Below are 12,542 nucleotides of genomic sequence, written 5' to 3'. Positions count from 1 at the left end.
AAGCTGTGTGACAGGGAGAGATGGTCATGACTGGACTGGCCAGACTGAAGGGTAGATTGACTAGGACTGAAGCAGTTTAACTGGAGGAGAGATAGCTTGTACAACAGCAGTCTAGGGAGGAGATAGTCACAGACTAAAACCAAAACAAACACCTCCAACAATTGCGTCTTGGATACGGAAAGTAGAAGAAATACATAGAATGGAGGACTTGATATTAACAGCCCAATATAAAAGGGAGAGTTATGGATGTGGGATGCATGGAATATGTTTGTCTTCTCGGGTGAAGGCGTAGCCCTTTTCCGGTCATAAGGCATAGGCAGATACCCTTTGGATTGTTCGATCGGTGCTTGATTATTTTGCCATTGGTCCTGAGGGAGTGGACCTGATGCCCCTCCCTACTTTTTTCTTTTTTTTTTTTCTTTTTCTTCCTCTCTCTTTTTTCTTTCTCTCTTTTTCTCTCTTTTTTTTTCTTCCTTTGTATTTTCTTTTTCTATTAGAAAATAGGATGGGGGGGGGGGTTATGTCTTCATGATTGTGCTTTGAAGATTCTGCTGCAGTGGAATAGTGGGAGAAAGAAGCTTCAATTGGAAATGTTTTATTTGTGACTTGCTCTATAATACAGTTTCTAATGTATTTTCTGTCTTTTTTCTGTATGCAATATGATGGTTTTTTTCCCTATCTGTGCGGCTGGGTTGTGTTTTGATGTATAACCCCACTTTAAATCCTCAATAAAATTCATATTTGGAAAAATCAAAAGTGCCCATTTTGAAGGCTTTTATGCAAGTAATTTGCCAAAAAAGGGGTATGGAGGTCCAGGTACTGCCCTGGGGGGACATGTATCAACGCAATTTTATTTTTTCAAAACCGTTGTTTTTTCAGGAGCAGTGATTTTATTGATGCTTAAAGTGCAACTCTAAAAACAAACAAATCCCCACATATCATGCCTGTGGGTCCCCTTGGTCTGCCCTTTAAAGTGTAAAGTATCTGTAACATGCATAGAACAAAAATCCATACAGACCCTTATCCGGGCATGTAGCCCGGCAGATCAGGAAGAAGGGGGAGACACCAGAGAGCCCCCTCTCCTGAAACCTTACTAGGCCACATGCCCTCTACATGGGGTGGTTGGCGCTTTGTGGCAGGGGGGACTGATGTGGAAAAGGGCCTCATCCCCACAACCATGGCAGTGGTTGTGGGGGTCTGCGGGCGGGGGGCTTATCAGAATCTGAAAGCTCCCTTTAACCCCCCAATGTGAATGAGTATGGGGTACAAAGAGTCAAAAAATAATTATTTATTTATTTATATTTAATTTTTTATTTTTTAATAAAGGAGCTGTCAAAAACTGTCTCTGTGTTTTAAATACTTTTTGACACTTTTTTAGTGAATGGGTAGGGGTACTATTTACCCTATACTCGTTCACATAGGAAGGGCTGGGATTTGAGGGCCCCCTTGTTAACGTGGGATTCCAGATTCCAATAAGCCCCCCCACCCGCAGACCCCCACAACTGCCGGCAACGGTTGTGGAGATGAGGCCCTTTTCCCCATCAGCCTGGTATTGCACCCCCCTTTCCTGACCTGCCAGGCTGCGTGCTCAGATAAGGGTCTGGTATGGATTTTGTGGGGGACCCTACGCCGTTTTTGTTTTCTTTTTTTGTTTTTAACCAGCAATTTTTTTTTTATTCAGCCATCAGCAGGGAAACCCATTGACAGCTGATGACTCATTGGCTGTTAAGGACTCCGCAGCCAGCTTTCCAGCCTTGCTCCTTAACAACCAACTTACACTGCACCCTGTTTGGGCAAAGCTTTGCCCAATCAGGGCGCAAAATGCAATGTGCAGTGCGCAGTGCATTGCAGGGCGTTCGGTGGGGTGAACACCCTGCAAATTCAGTGTTGGATGAATGGGCCCAACAGTTAATGTTCTCCCTGAACTTATGCTCGGGTCGAACTGTTTGCCTAACACTAAGGATTGGCTGGGTGTGATGTTGCATCATCCAAACTCACCTCATAAGTAACACACCATATGGCAAACAGCCATTTATCACTCCTATGCTAAATACAGAACACCTCCCCCTTGTTATGGAGATGACGAGTTGGTGCTTCATAGTCCAGCAAGAACAGGGCTGACAACATTGCTTGGGATTTCAGTTCTGCACAGACAGGGTTGTCAGCTGACTACAGGAAGTTGGTACCTCGCTAGATTTCTCACAGGGTTAATAAGTAATTGTCAGTACTTACAGGGCTTTTAAAGAGACAAACATGGGAAAATGTGCAAGCATTACAGAAATGTACTGAACTTATAAGGATCCATAGACTGAGCTGATGTTCCTCTAGACAGAAAAGAATATTCACATAATAAAACATAATAAACAGTACCCTTTTAAATTAACTGTACACTGGATGTTCAGCTTAAAACATTGTTAATAATATTAATCATGTTTATCTAGCTGCAGCTGTTTCCTATGCATGACCGTATTTATTGAATGTAGAGGGATTAATTCAGATAACGTATTTACAAACGTTGACTTAGTTTCTAAATTACTAAGCTTTGTAGTTGGGTAAACATTGTGAATTAAGGATCTTACTTCTCATTAAACTAGTGGTAAACCTGATCCATTCAATGTTTTTTTTTTTCCTAAATCTAAGTTCACCTTTAGGGAAAAATTTATAAATGCATTTGTTCAGGGAAAAAAAAAATATGCATTTATTGTTTTTTCCCACAGGAGCATGCAAAGCTTTGCATCCATGATCAGTGGATTGCATGTGCAATATCAGGCTCCTGCAGACACATCCTCCAGCTTTCTGTTTGTACCTCTGTTACGTTTGTACAGGCGGTACTGATGGGGGGGGGGGGTGGAGGAGTTGATGGAGCATGTTGCATGTCATTCCCTAAATACGGGTGTAACGTGTAACATGCTCCAAAGGTGGACTTATCCTTTTAATGATCACATTAGCTTACATTTTATATGCACTAAAATGTGCTGTATATGCCATTTTTGTGTGATGTTTTAAATTGGCTTAATCAACTGGAAAAACATGCTTAGTAACTTCAGTAAGCTTTATTTGTAAAAGAAACGTAAACACGCAGTTTTGAATGTTGCATTTAATCAGCTTGAGGTGCGCTTTCATGCATTTACACGTGTAGGGTCTCTTCCATTTTTTCAGCGCAGCACAACTTACTGGTGTGAACTCCTATTAAAATCAATCTCTTTTAAAATATATATATGTACCGGCATGCATTGATGAACTCATTCAAGTGCATCTGGTGTGAATGGACCCATAAAGGGTAAATTCCCCTTTTTTTATGAGAAGTTCCAAATATCCCTTCAGACCCAGCTGCACATGGTGGTGTCCGTACACCATATGCCGCAATCCATAGCACCGGACTGATCGCAATGGCAAGCGCTCATTGGACAGCACAGCTTTGTGACCATGTTGACCAGTGAGAAACACATTTGAGGTTTCTTCTTTCTGTAAGGCGGCCCTTAAAAAAAATAAGTGCATCTCGTTTGTCAGTGCAGTCACGTGGTGTTATATTTAGAGGGCCTAGCACCTTGGGACCACGTGCAACAGTCAGTTATCTTAACCATAAAAGTGTTTATTTTTCTTAAGCAAACACAAGAGAGCTTCCAGCAGCAAAACAAAACTTCAGGAAATGCAACACAAAAGTCTGTTTATCTTGAGAACAAATGCAACTATTAAATATGCAAAAGTCAAGTATGGGCTTTTACCCCAGGATTAGCAGCGTTCAGCTTCAGATGAATTTGCCAGTTTGTAGCCCACATGCAGTCCACAACCAGGTTTCCTTCCAACTTCTACACCACCACACCTAATATGAAGAGCTTCCTGTTTTATGAGCTTCCTGGAGGCTGCCTATACTGTAGGGACCAGAGTTCCCATAGTCAGGAGTGGAGGTTCTTTTCCCACCCGATTGTCACTCTGAACCTCCAAAATTTTGGGTCCCAATATGCGTCCCTACTAATACAGAGAGAGCTGCGATACAGTCCTCTTCTTTACTTGACTTCCCCAAAATTTCTCACCCATTACTGGTGAGACTCCTGAGTACACAGATATTTCCCTTAAAGTGACAATAACCCAAATATTGGTGCTACATAGCACCCATCCAGGACCCATCCTTGGCGTCCTGTACAGTGGTTACGCTTGCCATTGATGGATACTCTTCCCGGGCTGTGTATTGAGGTGTACTGTGGACTGCTGCTACTACACCATCAGCACAATGCGTCACCTTTTGGTTTTTCATAAACTGGTGAACTTACCCTTTAATTATGTATTAATAAACCCAAAGCTGTTTTCATTTTTTTTTTATATCTCTCCAGAGTTCAGCTTTAGGATTGTTTTTTTCAGACTTTACAGATTTAGGAAACGCAAATATATGAATTAGACTCTATTTTTCTGCATTGCATTTGGTGCTATGGGTTCCTCCTGGTTTTCCAGCTGAGGGGATCTAATTTGCTATGTGTATACAAACTGTTTACAAACAGGCCATAATATTACTGGCACAAAAGTGTTGCAGCTGCATTTCTTCCCATACACAATTGACTTGTTGCAAGCTGTGAATGATTCTTTTGTGTTTGCTAATGGGGATGGCCTTAGGTTTAATAGCACCCTGTGCAAAATGTGGGTACTGTATATCATTCTCCAGTACAAAAAAAAAAGAATCTTGATATCTCTAACATGAAGTACTGTACTTTTTGTAAAGTCCACATCAATAACAGTTGCCTTGTACATTTAACTCATCCTTGGCCTTCTATACAAAGCATTCATACACCTGTTACCTGTGTAATGCCATGTTGCCTTACTAATGCAGGGGTCAGTAAATGCATGCTGTTACAGTATGAGGAACGTAAATGGGTGGACCATAAATGTCCAAAAAGGCACTTACTCCCTTTCCACTTATTCTAATGTATATCCTTATCCTATATACTTCACCACTTTGGACATTTAATAACCATTGCAGATCCACAGTCACAGGTCCCATGCACAGTAGCATCTTAAAACAGACCATTGGTTCTTAAAGCAGGACTAAACCCTCCTATCCTTCACAGCCAAGGAAGTTTCCATCTTAGACTTACGTTGATCTGCAGTTGCCATGGTGCTCCACATGTGATCAGCCAAGATACCAGCCATTTGATGGCTTGACAGTTCGATTGACAGTTTCCATTCATGGCATGTCTTGAATGTAACTGTTTTGGGAAACAGTTAACTTGATGGGTTTAGTTCTGGTTTAATGAGTCTGACCACATCCTATAACCATCTCCAAAACACACTGACAATAAGGCTGCTGGGAGCTCACACTTTTATAGTGAGGGGGCAGGTTTGTTCATTGTTTCAGATTAATTAGCTCTCAAAGGACCCATCTGAGCAATATCAGAGGTCACATTATGGGCTAAGGCGTGAATTTTAGGCCTTAAATTCAGAGCTCAACAGAACCTCCTGAAATCAAAAGTGGCTCCAAACCCGAACCTCATCCCTACAGCTGTAGAAAACTGACAAATCTGTAATGTTAGAGAAATTTTGTTATACTGAGCTATACAGTGCTGTACTGTGCTATACACTGCAGTACTGTGGATTGCAGTGTGCTGAGTGTGCTGAGCTACATACCCTTGTGTACCCCCTGTTCCATAGACCTTTCTAGGACTCTTTTTCTTTTCTGTATTAGCAGCATGTGTGCTTGTTTGCTGGCTAATGTGCCACCCCTTGGCCACATTTTCTTTATGGTTTAATAATTTATTATTTCACTGTTTTTCTATTTAATGTTATACTTGGGTATGCCTGCAGCTCTGGCCCAGTGTGACTCCTGTTCCCCTGGCATACAAGCTGCAACACAGCATGACAGTGTTTGGCTTGGGACCTTGCATATGCTCTGGAACACTTGGAGGATGCTGGTTCCAAAGAATCAGAGGATGATGCCAATGAGGAAGAGGGGGTACACGTGACTGTTACTATCAGACAAGACACTTGGCAGCAACACCAGTTTCATTGATGTACCTATTCCTGCACCATTCCCGGTCACCAGAAGAATTACCCAGTGTCCCGCAAAAGATTTGTAGTGTCTCTGTCCATGCTTAATGGATGAAGTATCCGTGGTCATGTGTACCCTGTCTAACAGTAATTAGGTACTCACAAAGGGAATAGAGGGTAGTGGCATAGAAAGCAATAATAGCGCACTTCCGGGACGCCGCACGGCGTCCCGGAAGTGCGCTATTATTGCTTTCTATGCCACTACCCTCTATTCCCTTTGTGAGTACCTAATTTTTATATACAATAAAGTATTTTAAAACTTAGCAGTACTACTCTATGTGAGCCTTCTTCCCCCATATATCGGTACACCTTCGGACCCTAACACCAAGGAACCGGGTTCACAAGATTCGGGTAGATAATCGGACCACCCAACCACTTTGATGGTCAGTGGAGGAGATCCAGGATTATAGTCAAGGCCTGATACCCCTGCAGGGGTACATAGTTCTGGTGAGTGCGGTCCAAGGGGTGCGGGGAGCACTGAACGGTCACCATATACCTGAGCACCTATAATATTTCATCAAAACACCTGCACTCAAGTCACCTTTTTTTGCCAAGTTTTTTAGGAAATTTTCTTGCATTGTGGGACTATTTGTTCTTTCTTAGGTGTAACGGACTTATTTATTCTTGTATTATTGCTGCTATAATATTTATCTACCTATTGTGCACCTCATTTAAGTCATACTTGATGTTTTATTTCTTACGGCTGTAAATTTAAGTGGATCCACTTTTTTATATTTTTTATATTTTTTACATTTTATATATTTATTTTTATATTTTGTATATTTCACCCCTTCTATCTATTTTTTAATTCATACATTTCATCCAATTTTCTCATCATACCAATTCTCACTTATTCTGTATCCACTTTTCTCACAGTTCAGCACAAATATTTATTATTTATATAGTTGTATTATCTTTTAGTATTGCACATTCAATAGGAAGACACATAGGATGCACTGGACACTTTATTCATAGTGGTGATTTATATTGTATATATCTATAACACCTATTTTTTGGACATATAGAAACATCAGCATTTTTTGGCAGCGCCATACACCTTCCCCCTCCTTTCTCTTCATCTCACTATATTCTTAGTAATATAGTATAAAGGTGGGCTGCAGCCAACATTAAATACTAGGAATCTAGAATTATCCTAAGCGCGGATTTGTTTACATTTACAATTCCAATGAACCTCAGCGGTTTGTATAGAAGTCTATAGGCTTTCCTGGCTATTGTTCTCCCTCTGATGGCTGGAGGGGATAGTGCAATACAACAATCAACACAACACCAGAAAGTGAGAGTAAATTGATTGTAAAGAAGAAAATGTCTTCCTCTCCATGTTTCTGTAGTCCAGCAGCTGGCTACAATAGAGAGGGCGCTGGTAGAAAGCAAGGCCCTAATTATTAGCCCTTCTAAGCCAGCTGACCAAAGTTCAAAGGTCATACAGTGCATTAAGGTTACAAAGAATTTGGCCCAGTGATATTCACCATAAATTCGCTGGGACCACGAACTTTACACACGAGGGATGTACCTCAAACCCTTGATAGTGGTGAGTATGAACGTTGTCCCTAGTAGTGGAAATGTGGAGCTTTTGAGCATTATTAATTAGTGTTGTGTTATGACCAGATTTAGTTTTTGTGACCCGCAACCAATACAATGGCACCATTTCCTATGGTTCCCAAAAATGCTAATGGCATTGCAAATAATAAATAGTGGGAAAAGCTGCGCTAAATGACATAGACCATATATGATAGGTCTATTAAATAAAGTGGTAAGTCCCAGAAAATAATAGTCCAAAGTATTAAATGATGAATAAACTGTAAAGGTCCAATCCAACACGACACAAAAAATTTTATGTGAATAGGTACTGCTTACCAGACGTAGCAGTAAACTGAGCGTTGGTGTAAACAAAAACCAGACCAGTGGAACTCTGTGGATGACTCCTATCAGATGATCTCCACTCAAAATTGTGAATCGGTGAACATGGTGATGAAACAAAAAATATACATAGCGTGATACTGCATAAAAATTCTAATCACCCGTGTGAAGGAAGAAAATAAGTGTGCACCACCACCAACGTAGGCCGCTTACCAGAAAAAAGAAAAAGGTAAGCATAACATATCTCAGTGAAAGATTGGGAATGAAGAACCACCTCCGTGATATCAGAATAATTACCAGATATTAGTGGATCATGCGATATAAATCTGAGACGCCCCAAGCAGCTTACCTTATGCACAGCTTGACTTCTAGAGCAACAAGGTCTCACTATCTGCATCTGTGCGGATCAGCTATATTGCTAAGGGAGTGTCTATGTTCATTCATCTGTGGATTGCCATACATCAGTTTCCCTGATTGATACATGCAATTGGTTGCTGATATCTGGTAAGCAGGAATTTCTGGTGGTGGCTCTATGCATTAGAGTGATTTATATCGCATGATCCACTAATATCTGGTAATTATTCTGATATCACGGAGGTGGTTCTTCATTCCCAATCTTTCACTGAGATATGTTATGCTTACCTTTTTCTTTTTTCTGGTAAGCGGCCTACGTTGGTGGTGGTGCACACTTATTTTCTTCCTTCACACGGGTGATTAGAATTTTTATGCAGTATCACGCTATGTATATTTTTTGTTTCATCACCATGTTCACCGATTCACAATTTTGAGTGGAGATCATCTGACAGGAGTCATCCACAGAGTTCCACTGGTCTGGTTTTTGTTTACACCAATGCTCAGTTTACTGCTACGTCTGGTAAGCAGTACCTATTCACATAAAATTTTTTGTGTCGTGTTGGATTGGACCTTTACAGTTTATTCATCATTTAATACTTTGGACTATTATTTTCTGGGACTTACCACTTTATTTAATAGACCTATCATATATGGTCTATGTCATTTAGCGCAGCTTTTCCCACTATTTGTTACACATATGTTTGTCACATTTCAGTTGCAGCTATTAGGATTTTGATATTTAGCGCAGTTTTTTCCTTTTCCATTGCAAATAATAATGTCAGTGAGTAATATGCAGTAAGATGTATTCTCTGGGGTTATTTCATTTTGTTTAAAAAAAATCAATTTTATTTCATTTTAGTTGTCTTTTATTTTCAAGGGTTGCTAGATCAATTAAAAGGGGGGCTGATTCAGCCCTTCGCCCACGTTCACATTGGAGGCAGGTTTGAAAATTCAAACCCGCATTTCATTGCGAGTTCGGGGTGATTTGAAAGACATCTGTGTGGGTTCATGCACAGATGCTTATTGAAATTGCCCCCAAAGTCGCCAAAAGTAGTGCAGGAACTACTTTTTGAAATCGGAGCGGCGCTGTAAAGTCGGCATCGCCCGGGTTTCGGACAGTGCCGTTGCTTGCAGTAGGCTGCAATTTGGAATGCGATTTAACATGTCAAATCGCCCCAATGTGAATGGGGGCTTCAATACACTTTTACAAAAAGAGATCAATGAATATAATTGTAAGCTGCTAATTTTTGTTAGCACAAATAGATTACAACTGCAGTGATCTGTCACAAAGGGGGAGACAGGGAATAAGCTCAGCCCACCTTGAACATGGCGAGGGTAGACATCAACAAGATTTCCCATTTACCCACAAAACAGAAGCATTGTGATTAAAAAGTTCTCTGTAGCATGATAGGAAGCCCACAAGCTGATCAGTTCATCTGCTGGACTTTAGTTAGTGCTCTTGCTGTAACTGACTTACAAACTGTAATGCCTCTGGGTACCAAGCTGATTGATCTGCATTTATTTTGGTTTAGCATGAGTAGTTTACAGTTTTTCTTTTATATTTTAGGTTCCGCCAGGAGATAATACAACCCGGACACCTATACAGACTGATCTTTACACACAGGCTGTTATTTATGATCATATTACTAGACGTAAGACCTAGTCTATAATTACATGAGAAAACAATGTATGGTTAATAAAGCTGTTGCAAACACAAAAAAATCTTGTATCGTTTTTTTTGTTTACATGTACATGAGAAAGGACATGATTTCACTTGAAAATGAAAAGCCAAAAATGGTTAAATAAAACTTAAAGCTGAACTAAACCTATTGATATAACTGTTTTCCAAAACATGCCGTGAATAACAACAAGTTGATTGCGCTCTCAGCTGAAATTATAAGTTGGCTGACATCATAACTGATGACATGTGCAGCACAATGGCAACTGCAGATCAACAGAGGCTAAGATGTCAGCTTCCGTGGCTGTAAGGGATAGAAGGATTTAGTTTCACCAAACCAATAGTCCAATACAGGGGTCTTCAAATTATGGACCTCCAGTTGTTCAGGAACTACAATTCCCATCATGCCTAGCCATGTCTGTGAATGTCAGAGTTTTACAATGCCTCACTGGATGTGTAGTTCCGCAACAGCTGGAGGGCCGTAGTTTAAGGATTCCTGGTCTAATAGATCATAGATAAAAGGACAGAGTTGTGCTAAAAATGGTGATTACACATATCAGATATTGCAAGGGAAATACATAAAATAAACTCCAAAAGTCCTGTGTAGGAGTTCCAAGTAATAAAATCTGAACTTGAAGGTGCTAGATCGTGAGTAGTTCTCTATCCGAAATATCACGCATCACTTTCCACCACCAAGTGTAACTGACCACCTGAGAACCGCCACCATAGGTGTAATGCTAATGCCTGCTTACCAGCAGTACTGGCCCTCTTGTCACAGGAGGCCAGTAGCACTTTCTGTCTGATTAACCCACCAGAGCCTTGTAGTGGTATTCCTGTAGACTTTTGCTATACAGTGAAGTCAGGCATCCAGCAACAGTATCCGTACACTCAGGCTCCAAAACAAAAGGATGCTCTACATAGTATGATTTCGAATGACATTTATTAAAAATAATAATGAAAAACACACTTACATTAAATAAGGTCACAAGCGCATTAAATATCTTGCCGGCTAAAAGAAAAAAAAAAAAAAGAATAACATAAACAGATCACCCGCACTTCCGGGACTCGTAATCCGCGATGATGTCAGCGTGTCGTCCATCCTACGCATTTCGTCATGAATGACGTCGTCCTGGGATCAGCCTTTCTCAATCAGGATGCCACCTGAGTTCCTTAGCAGTGCCGCGGCATCCTGGTTGAGAAAGGTTTTAGATCAAACCAAGCTCCTGCTCCGTCATCAGCACAACAGGAGCTCAGTCAGGACAGTGAAGTGAAATCAATAGAAGGGGTGGCTTTCTGAGTTCTGAGCTCTCCACCTCTCCCTACTGGGCAGTACCTGGCAATGCAGTTCCCCTATGCAAATGCAGGTATTGTACTGCAGTTTTTAAAATTGCTGTATGTGTATATGTATGTATGTGCCCTTTGTTTGGATTGCTTTTCAGAGGAAATGTATGGCTGTATTGTGACAGTTTGGTTGGGCAGCTGAAGGAGTCCTTACTGGTTTTATATAGTAATAACAAAGAGGATACTGATTGATTAAAGTTACATATGTACAGGGTCACTTTTAATAATGACTCATTTATATTTGTTTTAAAGGCCTCTTTACTTGCCCAGTGCAGGACTGTATCCCAATATGATATCCATGTGGGTGCAGGTGCATGTTCCAATAGACATCTATGGGATTGCCAACAGAGGGATGCATGAAATACGTGCGCATCCCCATGCTGACAAGACACGGCCCTGCATGAGGCACACAAGTAACCGCTGTGTAAAAAAACGATAGAAGTTTTAAGGCTTTACGTCAACAAGAAATAAATGCCCAACATAGACCTCACCAATATGGTGTTGTCTTAATAGACAAAAATAAAGCATACAAAGAAAGCGTACCCTGTAAAGAGACAGGGCAGGAAAGTGGCTATCTCTATGACAAAAAGTAATAACACATTGGGTAAAAAAAATTATTTATTCCATTGATTATAAAGGATAATCTACCATTAAGAGTAAAGGGTATCAAAAACCCACTGTCGGCTTGGGAAATACAAGTAACCGCCGCTGTGAATGAGGCCTAATAGATATAATGAAAACACGTTCATTGATATCCTGCATTTTATCAAATTGTTTTTATTAGTGGAATTAATTTTGTTTTTTTTCTGACATTAGAAGTTAAAAACGAGTTATGTAAAAGGACTATGGAACTAGTAGATATTTTAAAGTGTTACTAAACCCAGGAACCAGCCTTCACTATATCTGGTCTCCTACAGTACACAGAACATGGAAATGCAATAGTTTTAGTAAATACCAACCGCTAAATACCTTTTCCCATCAGCAGTTAGAGCAGTCTTGTGACTTCTATTAGTGTCTAGATAAAGCCTGTAGGAGGAGTTTTCATTCTCCCCTGATTGTCCTATGAGGCTGCAAGACCCCTGTACGTCTGCCTGGACAGTGCTGATTGGCCCTGTGCTGATTATATGCACTCTCCAAAAAAAAAAAAACTCCCTAGCAATACACACCAAACTGAGCATGTGCAGAGTGCCTCTAAGGCTCTGTTTCACAAGGATATGGATTGGAAACCGTGGAAAAAGGGAAGGATCAGAGAAGA

At 40.5% G+C, this 12,542-nt stretch overlaps 1 protein-coding gene across 1 annotated transcript in view; it reads left to right on the top strand.

Moving 5' to 3' along the window:
* Window positions 1–9,968, top strand: part of CFAP299 (cilia and flagella associated protein 299) — a 738,453-nt gene extending 728,485 nt beyond the window's left edge. Inside the window, exon 6 of the mRNA XM_082261915.1 lies at window positions 9,836–9,968. Within this exon, the coding sequence (XP_082118041.1) occupies window positions 9,836–9,931 (96 nt within the window). The 3' untranslated portion in view covers window positions 9,932–9,968. The remainder of the gene's footprint in view (window positions 1–9,835) is intronic.
* The last annotated feature ends 2,574 nt before the right edge of the window (window positions 9,969–12,542 follow it).

Source organism: Pelophylax lessonae, assembly GCF_965119305.1.
Source record: "Pelophylax lessonae genome assembly, chromosome: 1".
NCBI lineage: Eukaryota > Metazoa > Chordata > Amphibia > Anura > Ranidae > Pelophylax > Pelophylax lessonae.
Note: the sequence above shows the minus strand (reverse complement) of the source record. Positions and strands in the feature narration are given on the sequence as shown.